Source organism: Poecilia mexicana, unplaced genomic scaffold, assembly GCF_051168715.1.
Source record: "Poecilia mexicana isolate PSO_F unplaced genomic scaffold, ASM5116871v1 scaffold_14, whole genome shotgun sequence".
In the NCBI taxonomy this organism is placed as follows: Eukaryota; Metazoa; Chordata; class Actinopteri; order Cyprinodontiformes; family Poeciliidae; genus Poecilia; species Poecilia mexicana.
The window spans coordinates 4,233,147-4,259,721 of NW_028263383.1; the positions used below are offsets into that span (position 1 = coordinate 4,233,147).

The window sequence follows — 26,575 nt, forward strand, 5'->3', positions numbered from 1 at the left end:
TAAATTGGTAATTTGTTGTAAAAGTACCTGAATATATTCTGTTAAACTGTTAAAAATCTGTTTTGCCACTGTCATAGCTTTGGAGAAATTCTTTTTGCCTGGATCATCGATGATATCCTTCCCAGAATAATACCAATAGAAATCACTGATAGATTCCTTGAATGAAAAAAAAAAAAACTGTTAAAAGCATTGGCATATTTGAAAATTATTTATACAAACACTAACTCCGGAATGATTTGCTCGTATGTACTACACGCTTTCTTATTTTAAGTCTCTAATAATTTTCACCATGCGCTGTGCAGGGCAGATTAAAGGCAAAGTGCACCTGGAGTCGAAGCAGGTAATCCACAGTGCAGATGATGACGTTGATGCTGGTTGTGCTTCCCGTCTGTGTCCGCAAGTAGTTTTGAAAATCTGCGGAAACAGGATTATTCAGCTTGCAAAGTCTGTTTTGATGGAATTTACTGTTGATTTGATTTCAGTCCAGCTCGAATCTGAAACATGACGTGTTCCCACCATTATTGTGTCCTTCACAGAGGAGCTGCAGGAAACGGAACAGGTCACAAGTGAACTCGTCGTCCGCCATGACTTTCTCATCTTCAGAGGAAAGATTAACACAGATAAATGTATGAATCAAAGTACGGGAACTCACCTAGATTATTAAACAAAAAGAAAAAAAAAGGATTACAACTTAAACATATCTCTTAAGAATTGATTAAATTCATTTTTCAACTTACCATCATAGGTAAATGAGTTTTAGTGTCACATACTGCAACTGCCACCGCTTACAAAGAGTTATAAATACATGGTTAATGTTGAGGACACAGGCATGCAGTCAAACTGTATGTCAAACAACATACAAGAGGTGCCAAGAACATGTGAAAACAAGCTGCAGTGGAAAACAGCCACATTAACAACAAGTATAAATTGAACTAAGAATCCACTGCTTGACAAATGGAGAGATGGAATTAATGCCAAGATTTTACAGCGTTCAGGGGTGAACTGATTATCTAGCTATATCTATATTTAATTGCAGAAGAATAAACAATGGAAAAATTGTAAAGTGCACAAAAATTACAAATTATCTGTTTTCTAAAGTCCTCTATAGGTAAAAAAGCTTTTTGGCACAAGGTGCTAGATCTGAAAACCTTCGCCTCCAAAGCAAGCAAGGTGGTGATGATTTTCACAATATATACCATGCTCCAAAACGGAACTTCGAAAATAACACATTTGCATATGTGTTATTTGCAAACACATATGCACATTTTTAGTTTTCTAAAAATTAGATTTTTAGAAAACTAAAAATCTAATTTTTAGTTTTCGATGTTTAACCCATTTCCGTTTCATCATAATTATCTGTTGTTTTGTTACGTGGGAACATTTATGGACACATTTAGAAGTTGCTTAGGGGAAAAGAGATGCAAAACATCCATATATTTTCCAGAAAACTAAAACTCAGTTGGTGTTTGCAAACATTAAACTGAGGGCAAGACGTTTGGATCGAACACCTTGCGCCTGACAAACTGACACTTGACTAATCAGCTGCCCTATTTTAATGATGATTTATACTACCGTCCTATCCCAAAGCAGTGCACCCCTGCCTGCAGTGAACACACACAAACAATGAACAATTCAGGACATGTCAATTAAATGTAAGAGAGGACATTGTCCATCAACATTAGTGATGCACCAATCAATTATCCAGACAAAGAAATGAGACCAATTTACATTGATTGGCTCATTGATTGGTTGGTTGGTTTTGCATCTGCATCGAATGAATCAAAACAGAAATGACCCACTTTATCCCCATCTACGAATGCATCAGCACACCGTGATTCTAACTAAGTCAGCTTTACTGAGTTACCGAGCAAAACTCAAATTTTATTCAGACCCCAAAGTTTTGTCAGTGAAGGCCTGATTGGTGCATCTCATTGAAATGTTGAAGGGAATCCAGTATTAGATCAGTCTGAGGCTCTAAGGCACCAAACAAAAAGTCCAATGTGAAAATTACTTTTGAGTCAACTACCTGTTTCCATCTAGGTTTATATTCAAAGGGCGTGCAATCAGAGTTGAATGGAAAATTAGTTGTTTGGGTTGGAACATGTAAATGAACATAAAATATTGGATTCCATTCACTGCATTTAAAAATGGAAAACACACAGAGTATCGAGTGCCAAAAGTGCCATAATGTAAAACCAAAATAACTAATCAAATCAATATTTATATGTGAAACTTGGAATAAAATTATTAGTGTTTTTTTAAATAAATAAATACTAACAAAATAAATGTATGCATAACTAATGCATATCATAATACATACTGATGTTTCTATAAATTGAACAGTAATCAAAATTATGATATAAGAACACAATTTTATTCCAATTATATAATATTTGTTGAAAAGTGAATTTAGCTTAGCCTTCAGCAAGTTTAATAGCGAGGGCTAACAGAGCCGCAGAGCCTAACAACCAATCAAATGTTAGGCTGAATGTGACATCATGATGACATCTCTTCTACTTTCTAAACACCAGAATAACAAGGGAGCATTGATTAAGAATTGTTTATTAGAAGTTTAACTACACTAAAATTATAATGCCTTTAAATAAGTTGGGCGAACATACTGTAGATGATGATGTTTTAACTACATTTGGGAAAGTATTTAAGGCCACACCTCACACACAAAAGCATCTGAGAACAAAAGCAAAGGACCTTGTGAAGATAATGGCTTAAGCTGGTGAGAGTCCTTAACCACGACAAATTAAGTCCCAGGCTCTGCAAGTCAAACGCTAAGCAAGATGGAAATCAAGATTACAATTTGCAAATCAGATCAGGGACGGCAACCTTAAAGTGAAACTAGAACTACAAAACTAGAACTACAAATCAATTTATTGCTGACAGACTGTCCTGTGGTCTAATGAAACTAAAAGTTGGGTAACATTAAATTTGGGGGGGAAAAGGGCGAACTTTCAAATTCCTCATTAAACTGGCATTTAGAGAAGAGAGGCTATTTGGTAATTCTGACTAACCTAACAGAAACATTTCATTGTGAAGTCAAACTTAGAAAAATATTTTGATTTGTCTTGCTAAAGATCTGGTTTCAATTCATATTTAGTAGATAAACTACGTGGTTGTTGGATTGTGCTCCTTTTGACCCTCGATAACGGTGGAAAAGCACACAAGGTGCGAACATGAGCAATGGACAATCCCCTCTCAACAGAATCATCATCATTAAAAAAAAACAAAAAACAAAGAATTGAGCAAGTGAGACAGGGGAATGAGAGAGCAGAGAGGCCAATGGAGAGAATGATGATTTACCCCGATCTAGGTTCAAGTCTGAGGACCATGAAAGGAGGGACATGGGGAGGGAGGCAGTGATCATGGGGAAGGGAGAGAGGAACAGTGTGTTGACAACAGCAGAGGACTAAGAGATGAGGTTTGGGGAGGATATTAACAACATTCCATGGCGAAATCATTTTGGTTGAAACTTCTAACTATTCTCCAGAATTAGACCACTAATAGACATACAAATGAAATGATTTCTGACTAAATTCGGTTACATTTTCTCTGTGTTAATAGTACTTATGTTAGCAAACTTGTCAATCTACCAGATCAAATTTGTGCTTTAATGTTGAAGATGGTAAGCATATAAAACAAAATGAATTAAATAGTAAATTATTTATTTTGGATTCAAGCGAGTATTGAGATTTATATTTATCCAATACCTTGTTGAGGATGAGCAGCAAAGAGTACGTACATTTGATTACTTAGCAAAAAAATATCAAACTGTGTGACATCACTTTCACTTGTCTGCGTCTTAAATATCTTATGCATGAAAGTAGAGAGAAGAAATCAGAGACTTACTTGTTCCTTCCTCTGAAACCATGCCAAGCCCCTCTGCCTTGTTTTGCCTCTCAAAGGCATTTAAATCCAGTACGCTGTTTAAAACATAAACCTTTGATTTCATTCAGCGGTCCTAACTGGTCAGAAACAAACAACTGCTTTACTATTTTTTCCCACAGAAAACAGCTTAAGGACTGAAAACCAACCAGCAAGTCTGCATTAGAGCTTGGATACTCAAAAAGAAGCCCACATCCTTTTTGTCTTTCAGGTACTCCAACATTTTCTGACAACACAGTGGAAGAAAATCAGTTTTAAAACGGCGTCACTAAATCACCAAATAATCACCTGTGTTTCAACAACACATACCCGCTGAACCTCGCTGTTTCCACCATTAAGGATGGAAATACCCAGCTTGAGGGTGGTAGACACCATTGGGCCAGTTTCACCTAGAAAACAAAGGAAGATTCGAGCACAGGGAGACGGTGAAGGAAAAAAAAAACACTTTAGAGTAAAAAAACGGAGGAGGATTACCTTTGCAGGCGCTTATCATCTGCAGGACCATTTCTGCGGCGCCACGGTTATGAAGTCTGGACTGTTGGTAAAGAAGCCTTTGCTTCTCCATTTCTTTTTCCTTTGGCAGGCAGAAATCATGATGAGTTTTTGGTAGCTATATATTGCACACATATTATTACAATAGGAAGGTGAGGCTCTACCAATTGGTAACTTATTCATTTAAACAGCGCCACCTATCACCGTAGTTAAGGTGACACAGTTTAATAATTCCTGATTAAAATCTACGAGAAAGAAGGTATATTAATCTGCACAAAATGAAGTTGATCTTTACACTACATTTAATCTAAATTTATTCATCATTTGAAGCATCATGAAAAAAAAACATTTATAAAATGTTCTAACATTATTATAATATAATAATCAATATGGTATATTACTTAAGTCACTTAAGAGATGGTTTAGTTTTTCAGTAAATCAACATGTTTTGGTATTTTTATGGCATTTTTACTCACGGTTGTCATTTAGAGCAGGGGCAAAAGAAAAGTTCGTTTTTGCCATTTTAAAGAAGCCAGACTCCAATTTTGTAGTGTTTCTAGAGAACAGTAAATTGTGGGGTTTTACACCAAGTCCCTTTAGACACATTGAAAACTAATGTTGTATATTTATTTTCTATTTCTTTTTCCAAATCACAGGAGGCTAAACTCTTAACTGCAGCAGATGGCAGCCAGACTGATCTCGGCGTAAAGAATCAGAACATATGATGGAGCACTCAGAGCAGTGGAGTAGTTCAGAAACTCATAATGTTTCATTCACGTAAGCTTAGGTTTAAGGATTAAAACCGCTAGGATTGCATTTTTCCTGTTAATGCCATGGTTTAAACTTCCACTGATTATGAAGGTTTCTTCACAATTCTTAAAATTAAAAACTGTGTTGATTGCCTTTAAATACTACAAAATCCTGCTAAAAAAAAAAAAAAAAAAAAAAAGACCTGGATTGTCGATCGCTATAATTAGTTATTTTTCATCTGCAGTACTGTTTCCTTACATGCATCATTAGGAATTATCACTACTATTTCAAAGTGTCTGTCTCTTACACACATTCTCATAGCTCAGTTCATTAGTAAAGGATCTGTTACACTAATTCTTCACGTTTGCTGGCTTGAGCAAGCGTTGGACTACAGGAAATGGCCCCACAGATTTGGCATATCGCCCCGGTATCGTTTCCAAAGTGTCTCAGTTGCAGGAACTCTGCAAATAAGATGTTTTGGACAACGGCTAACAACCACCCACTGACTTCCCTCTTTATTGGCATTTCATGGTAATGCTTCAATTAATAAAACATACATTAATGACAATATAAAGAGGTATTATTTTTACTTTGAAATAAAATGACGTGCAAGAAGACAATGGCTGTCAAATGAAAATCCTGAATTTAGAGAACATTCATCTGCTCAACCAATTCACAAATAATTTTAGGAAACCTTTAGCCCGACCGCACCCTCCCTCACCTCCCACCACCACCCTCCCACCCACATACATTTAGCTGTGCTCTACCCACTATGTGTCGTGCGGCCTGAGAGTTACGCTCGTGCTCGTGTCACCGACAGTCTAGTGACATCGAATTGTTCTCGGATGTTCTGTGTGCGAACTTTTGAAAGCGTGACTGCATGAACAGACTGCCAGTTGTGATGCGTGTGCTATCCTGGCTTTCACTGTAGTCAGTTTGCTATGTGAGTGGGGGGAAGGGAGCATTGGTCAGCAGCATCCAGTCAGTAAGACGGGGGTTATAAAGGTGAGGGACATTACATGGAGCAGTGGACGAAGCGAAAGAGAGAAAGACGACAGACAGCAATATAAACTGGGAGGAATGACATCGTCCTTGACCTTGCATAACGGCATCTTGAGATATTTTTAGAGATCAAGCAGTCTTAGAAAGCTGTGACTTGAGGCATGTCTGACTCCCCAGTTTGCGGTAAGCATTTAGAAACATTTTAAAGCCGTTTTTGGATTCATAAACGTTTTAGTTGTGTAAAATGATACATCTTGACGAAGCACAAAAATGCCTAAAGGAAACAGAGAAAGCTGACTTGACTGATATTGGAGCTTGCAAGGTCAGCACAGGGTGAGCAAATGAGTGCACAGACTTGGATGGAAAGGAGTGATGGTCTGCTCAGGAACGGCTGGAGTTGCACATTAATACTGCATATTATCTACACTAAAAAAAAAACCATGACATTTTTACTCTTACTTTTGTTTTAATATTTTTACCTTTAAAATAAGGTAGGACAATAAAGGTTAATAATATACAAAGTTGCAGTTTAAAAAATATATGTATGCAATAATTATGCGGAATATTATTATGATGGAAACATTTATATTAACTTGAGTTACAGTGCTGAAAAAAGTATCTATGCCCTTACAGATTTTTTTTTTGTTGCCTTTTTGGTTGCATTTAAATGTTTCAGATCATCAACAAATTAAATATTAAACACTTAAGTAAATACAGAAAATAATTCTCCAAAATATTGATTTCATTCATTTAAGGGGTAAAAGAAATTCAAGCCACTTTACATGTGGAAAGTAATCCCCTCCTCCATTAATCTCTTCTTTATTCAACATGAAGTAGTAAACAATGTTTCTCTGTCAGTTACTGCACTCATTCCTGGGAAAATGCATATGTGGAATGTAAATAAAACCTGTTTTTATCTTCTGTAGAAAGAATGTGTTGGCCTTTCTGAGCTTCATGTAGCTGGATCAGCCACGCCTTTTTTTCTTTCCTAAGTCTCATGTAATTGCATGGACCTGACATGAACACACCAGACTTGATTCCTCATTCTTGTGTTCACAGTCATCTCCTTTGAATGCCGTCTCTGTTGTCGCTTAGGCAACACTTGTTTTTCTGAACCCTGCACCTTTGAGCGTTTAGTCCTCATTCCAGCCTGAATTAGAACTGTGATTAAACGTTTATTTTCTGGGATGCTTATTTTTATTTAGGCTAGAGGCAAAAGGAGCTCAAAAAACTAAGAAGCCATAAACAAAGTCATTAGTATCTGTCCATCTTGAAAGTGTCACAAAGCCGTTTCCAGCAAACCACCGTGACCACAAACAGAAGAAGCTAGGAACACTGATGATCCTTTCCAGAGTTGGCCGGCCAACAAAATTTTTTCAAGGGATGATAAAAATACATAAACCGTTTCTGATGATCTGAAATATTCAAAAGAAAATGAGCTACAACAGAAGAAACCTGAAAGGGAGAAAATACTTTATCTCAACACTGTTCTTAGACCCAATCCAGGTTTAGGCCATGAAAAAATAGATGTACTAACAAACTCTTTGAAATGGTACACGCCACATCAAACTACCTAAGATGCTGCTTTACAGTAAAATCAAATCTAATGTTTAATTTTTGAAACAAAAAAAAAAAAAAAAAAAAAAAAAATGGAGATCTGGATTGGAACTTTGTGATTGCCGAGTTAGGAAACTAGTAATGAATGAAGCAGAGCCGACAAAAAGCACGTAAAGACAACAAGACGGGACAGAGAGAAGGAGATGTGGTTGTGACGTAAATGCTCCAATGATGAGTTCACTCGATGCATCGAAAGCTACCGCTCCGCCGTGTTCCTGGTCCCTAGCCCCTGGTCGCCCATTACCAGTTCTGACTGTCGCACCTCAAAGGACATCTCATCTTCAGATTGTTCCATCATTTCCTCTCCCATTTCTTCTTCTTCACCAATATGGCAACTCTAACATAAAGACGGAGTGAAAAGTCATTTCATCCGTTCGATAAACAGGATGCCAAATATCACATCCCGCAGCTGGGATCTCGTGGGAGGGACGCACCTTTGCCATAATGTCTGCATATGCCATATACAGATGATCTGTATCGAGTTTGCTGAAATTGAAAGAAGAGGCGACAATCTCACGAGAGCATTTTGCAACAGTTGTGGTTTAATGCTCTTCATACGAGAAACCGTAGAGTCCGGTTGGACCTGCCTGACCTCTTTTCTGTCAGCGCTGTTCGACTGAAGTGAAGAATAAGCTGGTGAAGGGGATCTGGCTTGGTTTCCTTCTCTTCTTCTTCCTCTGCTTCTTCCTGCTCCATCGCTTTCTAGACGTCACAGGAAAACGAACGTGAGAGAACGTCTGAGAAAATCTGGATCCAGATGAAGGAAATGTTACTCACAGATAAATCGTCTATCATCCTGTCCTCAAATGAGCAACCCTCCGTCTGAATCCAGTTGCGCTTGTATCCCTCAAGGAACATGTTTGAAGCTCTGTGCCTGGAAAGAATGTTAGCAGTCATAAATAACTGAATGTTGGCGTTCAGTAAATATCCACGGTGTGTGTAGCTTTCTCACCTTGCAATGTTGTAAAGTGGCGTCATTCTGAAGCAGGCCACCACAGCCCTGCGTCTCTGCTTGGACAGCAATTTGTGCCACACCATTTTCTTGGATTTAAAAGGATGCTCCGTCTTGCAGAGACAGAAACATTTTGGTGTTTACTTTTCTTACTAATGTTCCTTCCTGTCGTCTTATCCTGCGGTTGAGGTGCATAATTTACATTCGCCATATAACCGGTTCTCTTGTGCTTACCACTTCAAGATGGTAGAGGACAGCAGACACCTCCTGTACTCTCTTGACAACTTTCACTGGAGCATCAGCATCTTCAGCCTTTCCTGCCATCTCTTTGTAAAGGGCCATCTGCCAGCGCATGGAGGGGTTGTCCACCTTTTCACACAAAAACAGGCCACAAACATTTCTGAGATGTGATCTTTCTGATTACCTAGAACCTTGACTCATGTGTAAAACTTGACCCTGCTGTGTTAACGGGTCAGATATTACACCTTGCCCTGAAGATGGAGGTTGTTCTGCAGGAACTCTCTTACTTCTTCATCTGTGTCTCTCTGTTAAGTGAAACAAACATTCATTAGCAATCAATAACTATCTTCAAACCCAAATCTTTACTATAAAAAAATGAAGAAACCTTACCAAAGAGTAGCGGATTTTGGCCAAGTTGATGAGCTCCTGATCGGCAGGGGAGCACATGTTGAGGCCAATGGGCAGCATCTTCTTCAAGGCAGCAACAATGAGTGACGTCTGAACAGAGTAGCGATCTCCACGCTTCTTCTTCTTGGTGCGCTCGGTGTCTGAGCCTCCACCCTGAGGACAGGAATGACAACAAACCAAAAGCATTCACAATATTCCGTAAAATCTTACAGGCGCGACACCTGGGATATGCGCTCTCATTAGTGATATGTACAATGCAGAAAATAACAATAACATATTTTTTAGATTAGTGTGTATTACAGAATCTAATTGAGTGTGTAAGTTTTGATTTATAGTGCATTCATGAGACTGAAAAACATGTTTTTGAGCATAACTAATTGCTAATACAAAGTATCCACTCTTGATCGTATCTACATCCATCAGTATCTTTTAATGGGAGCGTTTGTTCACGCTCTTCTTTCAATTTCAGCAAACTCGATACAGATCATCTGTATATGGCATATGCAGACATTATGGGTCTCTTTGCAGCCTATGCAGCAGAGTCAGATTTATATAAAGAACAAACCCAGCCAGCATGCCTAGGTGGGCCCCACGTGGGGGAAAGGAGGGCTGATATATGGGTCCCATATGGGTTTGTCCGCGGGTTCTACGATGGCCCCACATGGGTTTGCCCATGTAGGGCCACAGCCCACATGGGCCCTACATGGGCCCTAAATGGACAAACCCATGTGGGCCACCACCATATAGGGCCCATGTGGGCTGTGGCCCTACATGGGCAAACCCATGTGGGCCACCACCATATTGGGCCCATGTGGGCTGTGGCCCTACATGGGCAAACCCATGTGGGCTGTGGCCGTACATGGGCAAACCCATGTGGGCCACCACCATATTGGGCCCATGTGGGCTGTGGCCCTACATGGGCAAACCCATGTGGGCTGTGGCCCTACATGGGCAAACCCATGTGGGCTGTGGCCCTACATGGGCAAACCCATGTGGGCCACCACCATATTGGGCCCATGTGGGCTGTGGCCCTACATGGGCAAACCCATGTGGGCTGTGGCCGTACATGGGCAAACCCATGTGGGGCCATCGTGGAACCCGCGGACAAACCCATATGGGACCCATATATCAGCCCTCCTTTCCCCCACATGGGGCCCACCTAGGGATGCTGGCAGGGAAATTACACACAGGTAGGTGACTTCTGAAGGTGAGGCATTGCACTTTTGCAGAGGACCACTCAAATGTGAGTGAATAGAAATTCACACCAGGGTTCTCACATTTTTATGACTAAAAAAGTCAAAGCTGTGTCCTTTTAACTTTACTCTCATATACTACTCTTTCAGCAAACATTTCAATAAAATACATTTAGGTTTGTAGCGATCCCTTGATCACTTCAGCAAAACTTGAAATGATTACTTTTACAAGGCAATGCAGAACATGGAAGTTGTGCAATTAATAGCAGAAATGCCTAGTTAACATTATAAATGATTCTGGCAAAGATATAACTATCATGCTTAGCTGAAATATTACATTTGAGCATGAATTTCAAACTACAATCTTTTAGCTCAGACTGATAAACTGAAGATCTAGAGAAAATTAAAGGGAAGGATGTGACATCACTGCCATGGGGATTAGGAAGGCTGAAAAAAAAGGGTCTTATTAAAACAAAAGAAACTACAATTACAGCATGCAATAATTATATTCCACTCAGGTGAGGAACCAGTAAGCATTCTGTGAACACTGTTACTTGTTATGTTTGTTAAGAGTTAAAATATCAGATGGCGTTAAGGAGTATAAAACTATTTTTAAGGTTAAATCTATTTGCTGCATGCAGTTAAACTGTCAAACATCTGCTGGGGGCTTTTATCACTTTACATGCCTCAAACTCCGACTTTGTTTTTGCAAAAGTTCAGTTCTTCTGTTAGCTGCTCTTTCTGGATTCCTCCAAGACGGACAAATTGATGCGAGAGTTTACTGTGTTGCATGTGAAAGTACTTCATGGTGAGAACACTTATCCTTCAAAATACATGCTCTTTAAAAAGACTGACGTTATCCGTCTTTGAAGCAAAAATACAACACAAGGCAGAGACTGCTCCCATTTGAAGGATGCAAAACAACACTATATGTGAATTCAATCTGGCTAGATGGCTGAGCTTTTAACTAGTGAAGAATGTTAAGAAAAAAATAGTTTTTAATAAAATTGAAGATGCAATAAGTATTGGCGCCAGTGGTATTTTTGTTTTGTGTGAGCCTTTTTTGCCACTAGGACAGCAACAAGTCACATTTCAGGAGAAACAGAAAGTTGCAGATCACTAATTAAAGATTCCCGGAAACCATGTTTACCTAAAAAAAAAGTTAAATATAAAAATGCTTTAGTTACATTTATGAGTCTTTGTCGATAATTGTACCACTGTTGATTTAAAACAATACTTTATTAGGGCAAGGTATAAATGTACTCAAATTATATTTTTTTTTTCAGTGTAAGACTATCCTACCTGAATAAGAGATTAATTTTAATGCTTTTTACACATCTTTACCATGGATGACAATAAATGTTGTACCTAAAGCAGTTACAGTGTAGAGTAAATTGCTACATTGGCTAATGTGTGCATATATAAGTTTTTCATTTAAGACAAGACAAATTTTAGGAGTAATTTCACATAAATGCTGAAATCAAAAGCAAAATAAATTTCAATGAATTTCCTTCACTTCACACACTCTTTAGAGAATTTGCTCCATGACACATTAAACAATTAATCAGTCTCTGTCAACTAAGGTAGTATCCACTACTAATAGCTATTAAGTAAAACATATATCTATGTTACATAGGAGTGGTTTAGAGGGTGCAAACAATTGAGGGAATTTATAAAATAAGTGTGAATTAATGTTTTAGTTAGGTTCATGGCCATTTTAATTTTAAGGGGGAACCCAACAAGTGTGAGAAAAACCTACTTCAGTGACATTAAGCTTCAAACCACATATTAGTCTGCAAACTAATAAGTCTACGGGAAACTGAGCCAAAATGTGCTGTGGCATTTTAAGGGAGGAGAAAAGAAAGAGCACAGAGAAGACTAACAACGTCCCCTAGAGGCGAAAAGCTACATTACAAAAACATACAGCTCAACCACCCATCAATGAAAATAAAAAATAAACAAATGAAAAAAAAGGCAAACAAGAAGTCTCCAACTCAACTATGATGAAATAAAAGGGCAAACTCAGTGAGAGGATGAGAGGATGATGGCACTGTTCTTTCACGGCCTCAACAGGATCCATGTAAAGACCGGTGCCATGAGCCCATCTCTACCGATGTTTACTTTCATCAAGCGCCTCCAGGCTCCCCTCCACGCACACTGGCAGGACTGGGAGCGGCCCACAGGCCTGCCCGTCTGTCCTGGGATCCACCGAGAATGTCAGCATGTTTAACTTGTGACCAATTATCGCCAATTCTCTACATGGGCAAATATGTTCACAAGTTAAAGCAGAGTTGGACATGTCTCTTTGTATGAACCATACACATGTTTATGCGTGTTTCCGTAAGTATGACCAAATGCAGAGCTGGCCCAAGGCATATGTGAACTAAGCTGCTTAGTAAAACCCCCCAGGGCGAAAAACCCTGAAATTCAAACCCAGAAAATAGATCTCAAACATTACATTTCGCTTTACTTAACTTTTCAAAATAAAATACAAAGATTTTAAATTCTTCTTGATTTAAACATATTGAGGATTTAAGAGGAAACAAACTCTAAAAGTTTGCTGTTGCTAGTGTTATAATTTCAGTTGCTTGTGTCTGTGCTAAAGTCACATTGTATGAACATATTGTAGTTACAAATTAACCAATACAGGGAACACTTAGTACTTAGCAAAATAACTTTGATCTCTTTCTTATTTTTTTCTTTAAAATTGCTTATGGAGCTTGAAGACGTTACCACAAAAGCGTAAGCATTCAATCCATACATGTTTTATAAAGGAATCATATTAGTGGTAAACAGTATTTAATTTTTTTAATTAAACCATAACAGCCGTGGTTAGTGGGATTTGTTTGTCTTCAAATGGCTTAGAGTAGAAAATTTAACAAAGTGAAAAAAACGTATCTGTTTAGCTTTAATATCTTTTATTGCTATGAACTCTGGCCATATAGGGCTGTGAAATCAAATTGCCCCCCTCAAAATCAAATTCTGCTTATGGCCCCACACAATCTTGGATCAGCTCTGTCTAAATAAAAGCACCAGTATGCACATTTATTTGTGTATGGATTACACGTGAATGCAGATTATTAGATGTGCCAGTGTGCTGGAGGGGTTGATGAAAATTTTCCCCAAAAGTGAGGTGCCATGCGGTCAGCACAGCGCTCGTGCAGAAAAAAAGTCTAACCTCTGTGTCACCGCCCTGGAAACCCAGCCGCAACCCAAAGGAAGAGCACAGAGGACAGCCAGAGAGAGAATATCGTTAACACAACTGCTACTCTTAAGAAAAATGGGAACTAAAATACAAGCCTTAAGAAATTACAGCAAACTACATCACATTCCACCGAGCCCTGCAGACAGGGATTAATGAAAAATGTACCAGAAGCGAAACCAGATATATACACTATAAACATATTTATTTTTAAATATGTGCCAAATAAAAATGTTTTTTTTTTTTTTTTTTTTAAAGAAGCTGCTACACACGCCAAGGACAGCCGTCTGCTCTTTGAATGGTTTTCTTGTGATAAGAAAATCATCAACTCATGATGAAGAAATATTTACTTTTGGGAAAATGCTTCATTTTTAATCTCACCAAATGACTAAGTGCAGAAATCTAAAGTCATTGTCTTCCATTTAGTTTAGGTGATCAGTATCGCCATTAAATATACAATTTAAATAGTATTTGCACTTCTACGGAGCTTTAAGTGGCATCACATGTAAAAAAGGATATTCAGGCATTTAACTACAAACCGTAAATCTGTTTAATTTGGATGCAACAAAATTATTTCTTCATTATCAGAAAATTTCACTGCAGCTTTGTTTAGGAGCATCAAAAAACTATAAAATGCAAAAGAAGGAGATCGTGCAGGAGGCTACAAATCCAAACTTGTTTCTAAATATCATAAACTACTTTTTGTATTGATAACAATATCAAAATAATCTGTTGCTTTATCTGTCACCCAGTGGTGAAGTTCACAGCTGAAGTGGAAAATTATTGATGTCTAGTTAAATTAAATTAAGCAGAACATTTTCCCCGAAGCAAATGTCTCAAGATCAGGCAAAAAACAGCTTCATCGTTTTTGGATCAAGATATGAATTATACTTTCTCCTAATAAAAGACTGATGTTCACATCATCACAAGAAAACCACACAAAAATTCAACATCCATACTTTTACTACAGCTTATTGTTGACCAACAGTAAATGTCAGAAAATGGTTACAGATGTATAACAAAAAAAAATCTAAAGGAACAAAAGACATCTACACAAAAACACAAACGTATACGTTCAATGCCAACAACAGTGACAGAAATGCCTAAAATGAGATTTAGCAGTACAGTAAGACTGTAATCCCTCACCTTGCTCATTTTGCTTTTGCTGTCAGCAGTGAGGAATGACATGTTATTGATCTCGTTCATCACAACAAAGTTCTGCTCTTCTCGCTTGAAGTTCTACAAAGTGGAAAGCAAAGAGAGCAAGAAACGCCAGATAAAGGAAGTTAACTTTCCAACCGATGTTTGTTATCAAAGACAAGATGAACGAACTCACATGGGATTTGGACCAGAAAATAAAGACTTCTCCAACCATTCGGAAAAGTTCTTCTGCATCTGGATCAGGGCAGGTCAGCCACCTCGCTCTGTAGGAAAACAAGACAAGGTGGAATAAGTAAGTACCCTGGTTAAGAGGCTGTAAACGATGGCGGTGATTTTCTTTCACCTGTTGTTGTCCACGTAGCGAATAAGCAGAGGATAGAGGGCATACAAGTCTCTGCAGAGCACAGCAAACTCATCGCGTATCGTCCCATCTTCCTCGTCCCCCTCTGATTTCCCCTCCATCCGCAAATGGTCCTCTTCAGCCACCACCTTTGACGTGCGCTTCTTCAACTTTTCCATCGTTGGAATGAAGTGGGATTTCAGCATTTCTGGCTTTGCCCTGCTCACGATGGGCTGCGAAAACACTAGCAGAGAAAACAAATTGTGCCATTTCATTTGAGCAAGAAGACTAACTCAGGAAAACATGGCTTTGCAGCAAGCTACCCATTGCTCACCGGCCAATCTCTTCATCCAGGAGGCTTCATCAATACCCAGATTGTTGACTACAATTTTCATGATGCTGCCCAGAAGTTGATTCAGATGTTCTGAAGTGACCTCGGTGCAGAGTTGACCCTCCATCTCAGGAAAGTTTTCAGGTCCTCTCTCCCACCACCGTGGCAGGTAGTTGCACAGCATGGGCAGAGTGATTTCAATGACGTGAGGCATCTCAGTGTAGCGGGCCCCCGACTCTGCCAAGTCTCCAATCTCCTTCAGCAGAAGGTCCAGCGGTGGGATGTCAGGACATAACTCTTGAACCGCATTGGGAAGACCCAGGACTTTGCACAAGAGGGGATGGAAGAAAACTAAGGATCAAGGCTGTACTGAGCAGGATTATACAATGGTTTTAAACTCACTAGCTCTCTCTCTTGGTGTCTTTGTGGTGTACACAGAGAAAGCGTTGAATTCATTTAGATGAGGCTCTAAGTAGGCCACTGGCATTGCAGCAGCAAGATGAGCCAGACATTCCCCAAGAGCTGGTCTTTGCCTGTTTACAAAAAAGATAACTTGGAGCCAACAGATTCATGCTTCCCTACTCTCAAGTTCCCAGAATTCCTAGTCGATTCACAGTGCAGGAAATGCTAAAGAGTGCTGTATTCCTTATTACTACAGCACCTGTGTGAGCAAAGTTTGAGTTACCTCTCGACATGTGGGTTCTTGACAGTCCCAACTGAGTAGATGCTACACATGATTCTATAACAGGAAATCTGCAGATCATCCACTGTGTGCAGGTAACCAGAAACACAGACGGCAGATCCAGGTCAAATAATACACTAAAGGCAAAGAAATAAACAGAAATTTGAGGAAACAACTCACGCATGACATCGTCTCCGAAGAGATGCTGAGCGACGTGATCAAACAGGGAGGTAAGCACAGGCAGCAGGGCGATGGTTGTGTAGTTGATATTCTGGGAAACGCCTTTCACTTGCTATCGTGGACGAGGCAGATGGCATTTTGAATTTAATTCCAGTGTTTAATTTCTTTGCATAATCTGTTTCAAACATTATGTACCTGATTGCCTTTGGATACTTTGCCCAGTTTGAGGTTCTCCACCATCTTCTCCACATCATCGGCTGCACTCTCGAAGAATGACCGCAAGCCTGCTTTCACAATCTCAGGACCTGATTTCATCACAGTCCTAAAAAAAACAGAAACGCAGTAAGAACATGTCACAACAGAAATTTCAAAGAGTAAGAATAAACACACATTCATCTTGAAAGATGTTTTAAGAAGCAGCCAACCTTGCATCCAATGACCGGGCCAATATGTGAAGACAGTTAACTATCGCAGAAGCATCCGTTCCTACAGAAGCAAACGGAGGTTGTATTATAAAATTTTGATACACACTAACCGGGCAAGCATTTAGTTGAAGTTATCCAGGTTAGAGTAAAAGGAGGTCTCCTCAGTCAGAGGGAACCAAAAGACTCGGAAATAATCTAATGAGAAATCTTACCAAAGAGAGAAACTCTGTGCCTCACCAAAGCAGCCATTTTACAGAAGATACTATAACAAGCAGAAAAAAAAGTAAAGGGAGAGAGAAATCCAAGAAAAAGGACATGAATAAAGAAATGAGATTAGAAAGAAGAATTCAAAGCAAGTATTTGCACACTAGAACAATGGGAGAACTCACCTCGCAATCATCTCCTTCTCCTTATTAGAAGAATGGCCGCCACTGCCCAGGACTTTTGCAGGCGTTGATAAGAAGTAGAGGCAGTGATTTTTGAAGTACTGGTTGATTAAAGGCATCAGTATCTACAAAAGTGTTTTTTTTTAGATTAGTACCACAAAGAGATTTAGCCTTTAAAATGATTTTCTCACAGGTTTTACCTTAGCAAAGAATTTGATTTCTTGCTCATGAGGAGACTTTTCTACTCGCCCACTGCTCACCACAGCCTCTGCAAAACGTATTCCAAAATATGGCAATAACACATTAGCACTGGCTTAGCAAATCTAGATTTGGTTTATTCTTAGTGCCTCACAGATTTTTAACATGTGACATCAAGACATTTCTTTTGCATTTTTTCCCCACAGTACCGAGATGAGCAATGAACTCCTGGGCTATTTCCATCCATTTCAGCAGCTTCTGCAGGAAGCCGTAAGCAAATCTCTTTTCAATGGATGATATCTCCGACTCCATGTCTTTCAGGCCCCTGAACACAGAAAGAGGCGACATATTTACACTTTTTCTTTGTTTTATGTGAACACGCTTGCCTTAGATCAATGCATAAATATCAAATAAAAGGATTATGATGTCTAAAAGTTCTTTAACAGAAAAAATAAAGTTATGAAGTTTTGGCTACAGCCTTACTATTTCCTTCGCTTTCCCCAGCCAAGCCATTGGATTTTACTAAAAGAGGATAATATCACACTGAAACATTTTGACCTGTTCTACCTTTCATTTGCGTAAGAGTGGACAATTCAAACATCTTCCTCTGTATGCTGCAATTTGTGGAATATTACAAAAAGTTTGTGAGTTGTCCTGTTGTGGAAAAAAACAACAACTTTCTACCCATTCATCTATTTTTACCAAGAGAGCAAACCAGTATTTACGTTGTTTCTGATATTTGTACATTTAAACAAGTATTTAATTTGCTTACATTTCCTATTACCAAAGCTTGATAAAAAAAGGAGAAAACACTAGATCTATTAGGACTGCACAATTAAATCACAGGACATAAAAAACAAAAACTCATGTAAAAAATGTAATTCCCTGCTCCTTATAACCAGCACTCCAGAGTTTTTTTTTGTTTTTTACCTTGTGACAGCATATCCATTAAGTTGCAGGAACTTGAGCAACTCGTAAGCCTTCTCTCGGTCTCTGGCCTTTTCCTTCGCTGTCAGAGTGTCATAAGGCACCAGCAGAGGATGTGTCCCGCCTCCTACACAAACAATCCCACAAGCAAAGAGAAATCAGGAAAAGCTCCATCTTCAATATTAAAATACAGCACAGCAGCAGATATATATTTTTTTTATTTTTTACCTTTTGCTTGGAGCTCTAACTTTTTCTTTCGTCCCCAGGTGTTGTGATAATTTTCGGCCAGTTGCTCTGCCATTGACTGTGTTCAAATGCAAGCTGTTAATATTGACTATAAATTGAGATAAAGGCAGATGTTGAACGTTCACTGCCAGACCTGCAGATCTCTTGAAAGAGCCATGTGCGAGACGTCAATCGGCTGTGGGCTGTAGCCATGGCTCGGGTCATAAGTTGCCTGTAACAGAAAGATAATATTATAACATACAAGTAGCAATGCAACATAAAGCGTCGAGACATAAAAGACCTTCAAACCTGAGCAGTCTGGGAAATTTTTCTAGAAGCTGCCTTTTTCTTCTCTGACTCCTCTTCCTCTCTAGCTTTTTCTATGTTCCATTCCCATGCCAGCATGGCTTTTATCGACTCTTTGATCGGCCAGCGGTAGATCTCTTTGTCCTTTGCAATAAATAAATAAATAAAAAAATAGAAATCAGCCTCACATGAAGAGGAGAATGAGCGATATGAAACGACCTGCAATGGACAGCTTACCTTCTCTGAGAAGGTTTTGTATGGTCTGAGCATGGGATGGGTCTTTGCATTCTCATCCAACACCTCTCCATATGACCAGTTATTTTGAATCTGCAAAACAGAAGACAAACTGCATCACTTACTGTTAGAAGGAGAGTTGATTTCTATGGTTATAATATCAGATACAATTAAAGAAATGTATTGTGTTGATTCTGAATGGGTATAATGGATATAATGGAAAGTAAGCAAGCTGATAGGAACATGTCTTGCCTTTTCAAAGGCCCATTTATCATGGGTGTATTCAGCATATCTGTTGATAAAGGGATCCAGTCTTTCAGGGATAATGGTGCTATTGTTGGAGGCAAGAAATCAGAGACAATTTAGCTATCGTATTAAAACAACTGAAAGATGTGTCCATCAAACAGATTCAGAAAATATTTACTTTGTGGTCTCAACTGGCTTAGGATCAAAGTTTCCCTCTGCATCTACCGACGCCTTTTTCTCTGTTTTGGAGGAGTAGCTGGCGTCCACATAATCTGGAGGAATGGCTCCAGCAATGGCACAGAGGCAGGGCATTGAGATCTTGAAGATTTCAGCATCAAATTTCTGGAATCATTAATGACAATATGTTACAGTATTAAGAGACACTTGCCAGCTAATGCATTTGAGTATTTGTACATCAACAACTTTTTAACTTTTTCTCATATCAGAGCCCCTAACCCCAGTTTGTGCTGTGTAACATGAGAAAGCCTGAAGAAGTTCACATTTTGGCAGTTCCACCGTGTTTCTGGGAGCTCACCTTGTGGGCCAATGATTCAAAAATACCCCAGAAAAGTTTGCGAGTCAAATGCAGCTCTTCCTCCGAGGCAACTCCAAAATTAGCCCAGCCATTTGGGAGGCAGTAATATTTCCAACAACGCTCATAGTGGCTGGTCAGTAGCTGCAGATCCAAGACAATAAAAGTGAAAAATAAAAACAAACAAAAAAAAACAACTTAAAACTCAACTTTTTTTTTTTATCAAGAAAATAATCAAACGTCTTCACACCTTCAGTGGTCGTTTGGCATACTCATTTAGGATGGGCACGTCAAACACCAGGCGTCTCAGCAGGTGCTGAAGCATGGCCGGGCGCAGATTTCTGAAGGCAACACAAACAAAGCCTCCTTCAGGAACAAACCTAACAATATTAGATGAACGAGAGAACTGCTATATTTTGTTTGAGGTGTTAGCTTACTTGCACAAAGCCATGAGGCACTCCTCTATGATGTCTCTCTGAGCCTTCGTAAAGGCTCGCCCTCGAGACAGCCTGTAGATCGTGTGCAACATGGAGTCTATCATTATGGCTCGGTGGTCACTGCCGGCAAACAGCGGCGCACACTTGGTGATGAGAGGCAGCACGGCAGTACACAGATAGCGGTTCAAAGCGAGAGCCATCTCTGTTGTGCTGAACGCGGCCTGTTGGAAATAAATCCCAGCTGTTACCTGGGATCCACACTGGGTACCGATTCCAGAAGACGTTTCTGACTCACTGTGTCCAGAGAGGCGGCAGCCCTCATGTCAGGTAAGAAGCCCACCTCCAGCACATGCAGCAGGAAATCCTGGTTGTCAATACCATAAACTCTGTCCAGGAACAACACCATGGGGGCCTTGTGGTCTGGCACAAAACTGGCGGACATCTTTGGCTCTATGATGCTATTGTCTGAGAAAAGCATAAAGCATGTTTAATTCAAAGGGCTGTATGATACACCGACAAAAAAACAAGTTATGAAAACAGTGAAATAAAACAACTCATTAATCTAGAAGTGATAGAAAACGACTACAGTTCCGGTTTGTTAATGGCATTAAAATAAGTAAATGGGTTTTCATGACTTTTGCTAGTTTTCCTGCAGTCTGAATGGTCATTTTACATCATTCACCTGATTCATGCATCATAATTGTGCACGAGATAAAGCCAGACATTGTAAATCAGGATGTAAACAAATGCTGAAATTATAAATATGAACTTCTGGAAGAAGTCTGTGTCACTGAAGAGAATCACATCGAAATCTTATCACTCCTGGTCTGACTACACACCCGCAAAGACTTCCCAGTCAGCCCTCTACAAAATACCACTGCTATTATTGGTGCTTTCTTTTTATTATCATCCTCTGTCTCGTTGTGATTGTGTGACGATGCTGTCATCTGCCCTTGCTGAATAAACTTTAAAAATGATGCATAAATGGCTCCATCCATGATTACTTCCTCTAACAATGCGCTGCTGTTTGACGTCTATGTTCCTCTAATGCAAATGCAGGTCGCTTTGGGGTCAGAAACCGTCCACACCAAAGTCTGACTGCACTTGCATTTAATTAGTGATGCGTTATGCATGACTATGCATGATATTTATGTGTTTTTAGAAAATACGGTAAGTGACAGTATACAGCTAATTCGCTTAACAGAATCACTCTGTTAAACGAATTAGCAGCGTGCTTCTTTTAATGTCGTGCTTTAACATTTTACCTTTCCCCAAAGCAGGAATCTGAACTGGAAGACTGATGACTCCTACGAGATCCTCAATAGGAACCAGGGACCTCAGAATTGCCCTGATCCGAAGGGCTTCACCCTTTCCAGCTTGAATCAACTGTAAAGAACACATTTTGTTTACCGCTATATCCGATGTGTTATATAAATCCAGCATGAATGCTGTGATTCTGCACATCTTACATGCATCTCTGGAGCACATCGTCCCAGTAGGTCAATGAGAGCAGAATAGAAGGACATGATGGCATTTCCGAGGTGCACACGATTCTCCTCCTGCTGCTCTTCTCCTCCAAACCTTCCAGGAATAAAGGAATACATTTTGTAATTTGTTCTTTAACTCAAAGTGAGAAGGACAGAGTTCTTTCTGAACCAACGCTGAGACCTCTTACATGGGAAAACGTCTGTCTTTTTTTATGCTGGGACCGTCTCTCGCGGGGTCCTCTGATATTTTGATGGCTTCCTCCACAGCAGCCAGCAGACCGTTACCACCCTCGCCTCTCAAAGCCGGACCGAAGCACTCGGGTCTTCGAATGAGAAGACGCACAACAACGTTGGCATTCTCTTCCACGCTCTCTCCTAGATGAATGAAAGTCATCTTAAGTCTTATTATTGTCAAACTACAAAAGGAGAAGGCGAGGGTGCCTTTAAGTTCAATTTCAGAATTTAAATATTTGTTAAATTACCATTGACAAAAACAGCAAAACGAAGAAAGTCGAGGTATTTCTCTCCACCGCAGGGATTCCAACCGATGTCAGGGTAGCCTTTAGCCAGCAGCATGGGGCAGCTCTGAAGCCCACACCCAGCCAAGTATTTCACCACCTACAAAAATGTCAGCATTGACAGCTAAGCAAAGTGAATCTACTACTGTTTAGGGCAGGGGTGTCAAACTCCAGTCCTCGAGGGCCGGTGTCCTGCAGTTTTTAGATGTACCACAGGTACAAAACACTGGAATGAAACGGCTTAATTACCTCCTCCTTGTGTAGGTAAGTTCACCAGAATCCTGCTAATGACCTAATTATTCTATTCAGGTGTGGTGCAGCAGAGGCACATCTAAAAGTTGCAGGACACCGGCCCTCGAGGACTGGAGTTTGACACCTGTGGTTTAGGGTGTCACAGCAATATTTTACCATTTCTAAATCCTGCTCCTGGAGAGCCAGTGCCAGCTCGTTGTTGTCGATGCAAGACGCCGCGGCCACATCCAACGGGGTAGAGCCGCGCATTCCTGAACAAACAGCACACCATGTTCAGCTCGGCTTCAGCAGCAAGAGTTGTAGAAGTGAACAGTGAAACAGTCACCAAGGCCAATGCCGCTGTTCTGCAGAAGGTAGCTGAGATGATCAAACATGGAACGCTGATTCTGGCGACTGATGCGGCAGAAGTAGCAGAGGAAACGGCAACAGTTTGTCACCACTCGAGGGAAGCGGATTTCCTGTTGAAAGACAGTGTGATCAAGTTGAGCTTAAGGATATTTAAGGTTGTGGTTTTTACTTTCACATATCCCACAAAATGTTACTTTTTTAGCCTCGAGTCCCGTCGGTATTTAACCCAAACAAAGACGATGAAAATGAATACCTTTGAGTCTCCACCACCTAGCACGTTAACCATAACCTCCATGACAGTCTCATGCATCCCCAGAGCACGCATCAAGTTGGGGTGCTGGTAGAAAACCCTGTTACTCATGATGTTTCTACAGTGCAGAAAATGATTGGATAAATGTCTTGTCACCTTCAGTTTTAACCAATGGCAAAAACCACAATCAAAACCTTTATCCACATACCCAATGCTTTGAATTATGAGCCTCTCCTCCTCTGGACCCATCTGCACGATAAGCAGGGAGCGGATCTGACCCAAGCACTCCAGGAGATCCATGGTGTCCTGTATCGACACCTCGTTGATGGTGTAAGCCTTGGGAAGGGCTCGCATCAGTTCACCGAGTCCGTCATACTGCCTGTGAAGGAGGCTGAACATCATGCGCACTAGCTCCGGGTTTTGGATGAATGACTCCTGGGCCCAGTGGATCATCGTGTGGGAAATGAGCTCCTGCAATGTGCCTGGTAGAATCGGGAAAGGCGAACATACAACAAGGACAAAACAAAATTTCAAAGATTAAATGGGAGATTCTCCTTCAAGTCACAGCTGCCTGAACAAAAAGGTATATATCCGTGTTGTAACGTCATGCGTGGCAGAGCGGAGTGACACAGCTCACTTGGTTTTTTATCTTCCTGCGGCTCAAGCTCCACCTCCACTTTTTTCTGCCGAAACTTTTTCACCCTTTCCAGCAAACGAAGCAGGCGCCCGCGAAGAGAATTGTCCACCTCCTCCTCCTGTTCTGCCTCATCGATATGAACACCTGCAAATTTTAGTTTGGAAATTAAACACTGAACATTTTATTTGTTAGCCACGCGAAGAGGAAAGATTTAAAGGATTCATGTCCGACTGGGAGATAGCAGATTAAAACTGACCACAGTGTGTCAGAAGAGCATTATGGAAAACCAGCAAGGATTCACGGACTTCATCGGGAACTGGGCACTCTTCGTCATCAGGGCAATTTTTAAAGTTCATGAGCATGTTGACCTACACAAACAGCGCACAAGCAGATGGGAAGTCTTTGGAAAGAGATCAGCAAAATATGTAACAAAACGTTATTTAATGTCGTCTAATCACAATCATATTTTTACCTCAAAATCTATATAATAGGACAACCATTTTCCCCTCATCCTTTAATGTTAGATAAGTCTAGACTTTCAAATATTGAACAGGCTGATTTGATTTCAGACAGTGGGAAAATATTTTATACAGCGTATGTAGGCACCTGGTTTCAAAAAATCTGATTTAAAAAGTAAAACCTAATCCATATTTGCTTGATTTTCTATTTGTTTGGGATGGAAGTTGCAGTTGTAGGTTCATATACGGTTTTCTTACTTGCTCCTGCGGCGGAGAGCGAAATTCACGGGTCTTTCGTGCGGTCTCTGCGGCCGACATGGTGAAGGCCATCATGAGCTCATTGTAGCGCTGCCTCTGGTTGGACTGTATCTGGGTGACGAACTTATCCGAGAAAGCAGCAATGGCCTCCACTCTGTGTCGTAGCTCGCAGTCACAGAAGTACTGCAACAGGGTGCACATCTAGAAAACAAAAGCAATATGAGTTGCTAACATTGTTTAGAAACCTTTTTGGTGAAAAAAGTAGTAATACTAGTTTGTACCTGCAGTTTTACAGACTCTGGTAGTTTCATCTGAAAAAGTCCTTGTTCGAGGTGTTCCTCCTTAGACTCCCCACAGGTTTCCACTAGTTTAGTCTCTTTCTCCGTTTCCTCAGCTCCTTTCTCACCATTTATGAAATCTATTTCTCCTGCTTCCCCTTGGGCCACACCTAAATCTCTTTCCTCTAGTTCTTCCTCTTCCTCTATTTCTTCCTCATCATCGTAAACATAGTCTTCAAACTCCTCTTCCTCTTCTGCCTCAACCTCCTGCTCATCCTCTTTGACCGCTGCGACTTTTGATGGCTCCTCTTGTTTGTTCACCTTTGACGGCTCCTCCAAAGGCTCCTCTGATTTTGAAGTATGAAAGACCGTGGGCTCAATCATTTTCAGGATGTGCGTGACGTCTTCATCGTCAAACACGCCCATTATGAGGAGGGTGCTGATGAGCTTCAGGATTGGAACAAAGTGAAACTCAACGCTGCCTCCCACAGGGTCTCTCATGGCTTGACTTCCATCCTGGACAGCTTCGATCAGCATGTTCAGAGCCTTGGTCTTTAACACCTTTAAATGCAAGCAAATTAATGTATTTCTTTCTCTAGAGCATTTCCATAAGGTACTGAAACGAGAAAATCTCACCTGTAAGGGGATGGTCGGACTCAGAGTGTAGATATCGGGATCTGTCCCCACAAACCCAACGGAGGAGAAATGCAGTTTTGGACGGAGGCATGTGGTGAGGCCGACCCCGGGCAGAGCGTGAGACTTCACGGTGTAAAGAGTGATGCTGCGCGTGTGGTCCGTCATCGGAACTATGAATTCCTTATTCGTTCCGAGGCGATTGCGCTTAGCGGACTCGAGGTGCATGCTGATGAGGAGGTCGTAAAAGCCGCTCCTCATCGGTCCCGGCAGGTAGGTGCTCTCTATGGCGTAGAAAAGCTGAGATTCGTCCACGTGGCTGCACAGTGCGTGTGCCACCCGGTTGTTACCCAGAGCGCACACAGAGCCATAGAGCTTCAGAGTGTGATAGTGGAACTTTAGCAAGTCCATTCGTTCAGACAGTTCCAGTATGTCTATGCACCTAAATAAAACACAGAGTCAGGTTTAACTAGAAAAAAACTTAAATAAATATATATTTTCTCTTTGGCATGCGGAGGGAAATATTTCTGACCGACTCTCCTCTGGGATGTGAAGGGCCATCATAATGAGCGGTTCCATACACTCCACCATCCAGCCGAGTCTTTCGCTGACACGGCCTGTCTCTGGAGCCAGGAAGTTGTTGGGCATTCGACTCCAGATCACTGGGGTTAGCATCTGGACGTCCAATCTGGGAGGGCACTGCGGAACTGGATTTTTGCGTTCACTCCGAAACATGGCCGCCGACAATGGCATGATGTTCTGGCAAAACGAGAAGGATCGTTTACGACGTTGGTAAGGAAAACTTATTTGGACACAAGTCTGACCTTTGGTTGATCATTCTCTTTGCATCTTAATTGAGTAGAAATCCAAATTCGCCAGCCATGCGGGTTAAACATAAGAACCCCCAAAACATAAGGTAAACCTGAGTGCACTGGACTGCAGCTCTCTCAGGTGTGAAAGTCTTTGCTGCAGGGAGAAGAATCAGAGCTGGATCATTTCAGTAACAAGGCAGTTCAAAGTGCCATTTGTTGCCAAGTGAATAATACAAACTTATTCCTTATTTCATCCAAATTGCTCTATTGTAGAGAGGACT

At 40.5% G+C, this 26,575-nt stretch overlaps 1 protein-coding gene across 1 annotated transcript in view; it reads right to left on the reverse strand.

The window, feature by feature from the left end:
• The window catches only part of LOC106921753 (ryanodine receptor 1-like), a 51,372-nt gene that overhangs the window by 7,195 nt on the left and 17,602 nt on the right, over positions 1–26,575 (reverse strand). Inside the window, exons 35-89 of the mRNA XM_088012657.1 lie at positions 26,015–26,241; positions 25,486–25,924; positions 24,853–25,410; positions 24,572–24,772; positions 24,112–24,223; positions 23,856–23,999; positions 23,427–23,700; positions 23,222–23,336; positions 22,946–23,078; positions 22,777–22,871; positions 22,333–22,468; positions 22,039–22,225; positions 21,833–21,944; positions 21,629–21,749; positions 20,659–20,828; positions 20,364–20,584; positions 20,177–20,267; positions 19,930–20,070; positions 19,573–19,736; positions 19,401–19,479; positions 19,152–19,241; positions 18,918–19,058; positions 18,763–18,840; positions 18,612–18,687; positions 18,387–18,510; positions 17,666–17,781; positions 17,459–17,526; positions 17,262–17,383; positions 17,085–17,134; positions 16,873–16,933; positions 16,643–16,769; positions 16,448–16,559; positions 16,271–16,352; positions 15,988–16,118; positions 15,589–15,909; positions 15,258–15,498; positions 15,090–15,177; positions 14,900–14,992; positions 13,730–13,744; positions 9,341–9,511; positions 9,196–9,255; positions 8,945–9,079; positions 8,711–8,823; positions 8,536–8,632; positions 8,351–8,460; positions 8,193–8,244; positions 8,021–8,095; positions 4,372–4,471; positions 4,207–4,286; positions 4,047–4,123; positions 3,862–3,935; positions 3,316–3,333; positions 517–597; positions 326–414; positions 28–156 (exon numbers count right to left, since the gene is read on the reverse strand). Coding sequence (XP_087868783.1) covers positions 28–156; positions 326–414; positions 517–597; positions 3,316–3,333; positions 3,862–3,935; positions 4,047–4,123; positions 4,207–4,286; positions 4,372–4,471; positions 8,021–8,095; positions 8,193–8,244; positions 8,351–8,460; positions 8,536–8,632; positions 8,711–8,823; positions 8,945–9,079; positions 9,196–9,255; positions 9,341–9,511; positions 13,730–13,744; positions 14,900–14,992; positions 15,090–15,177; positions 15,258–15,498; positions 15,589–15,909; positions 15,988–16,118; positions 16,271–16,352; positions 16,448–16,559; positions 16,643–16,769; positions 16,873–16,933; positions 17,085–17,134; positions 17,262–17,383; positions 17,459–17,526; positions 17,666–17,781; positions 18,387–18,510; positions 18,612–18,687; positions 18,763–18,840; positions 18,918–19,058; positions 19,152–19,241; positions 19,401–19,479; positions 19,573–19,736; positions 19,930–20,070; positions 20,177–20,267; positions 20,364–20,584; positions 20,659–20,828; positions 21,629–21,749; positions 21,833–21,944; positions 22,039–22,225; positions 22,333–22,468; positions 22,777–22,871; positions 22,946–23,078; positions 23,222–23,336; positions 23,427–23,700; positions 23,856–23,999; positions 24,112–24,223; positions 24,572–24,772; positions 24,853–25,410; positions 25,486–25,924; positions 26,015–26,241 — 7,317 coding nt within the window. The remainder of the gene's footprint in view (positions 1–27; positions 157–325; positions 415–516; positions 598–3,315; positions 3,334–3,861; positions 3,936–4,046; positions 4,124–4,206; positions 4,287–4,371; positions 4,472–8,020; positions 8,096–8,192; positions 8,245–8,350; positions 8,461–8,535; positions 8,633–8,710; positions 8,824–8,944; positions 9,080–9,195; positions 9,256–9,340; positions 9,512–13,729; positions 13,745–14,899; positions 14,993–15,089; positions 15,178–15,257; positions 15,499–15,588; positions 15,910–15,987; positions 16,119–16,270; positions 16,353–16,447; positions 16,560–16,642; positions 16,770–16,872; positions 16,934–17,084; positions 17,135–17,261; positions 17,384–17,458; positions 17,527–17,665; positions 17,782–18,386; positions 18,511–18,611; positions 18,688–18,762; positions 18,841–18,917; positions 19,059–19,151; positions 19,242–19,400; positions 19,480–19,572; positions 19,737–19,929; positions 20,071–20,176; positions 20,268–20,363; positions 20,585–20,658; positions 20,829–21,628; positions 21,750–21,832; positions 21,945–22,038; positions 22,226–22,332; positions 22,469–22,776; positions 22,872–22,945; positions 23,079–23,221; positions 23,337–23,426; positions 23,701–23,855; positions 24,000–24,111; positions 24,224–24,571; positions 24,773–24,852; positions 25,411–25,485; positions 25,925–26,014; positions 26,242–26,575) is intronic.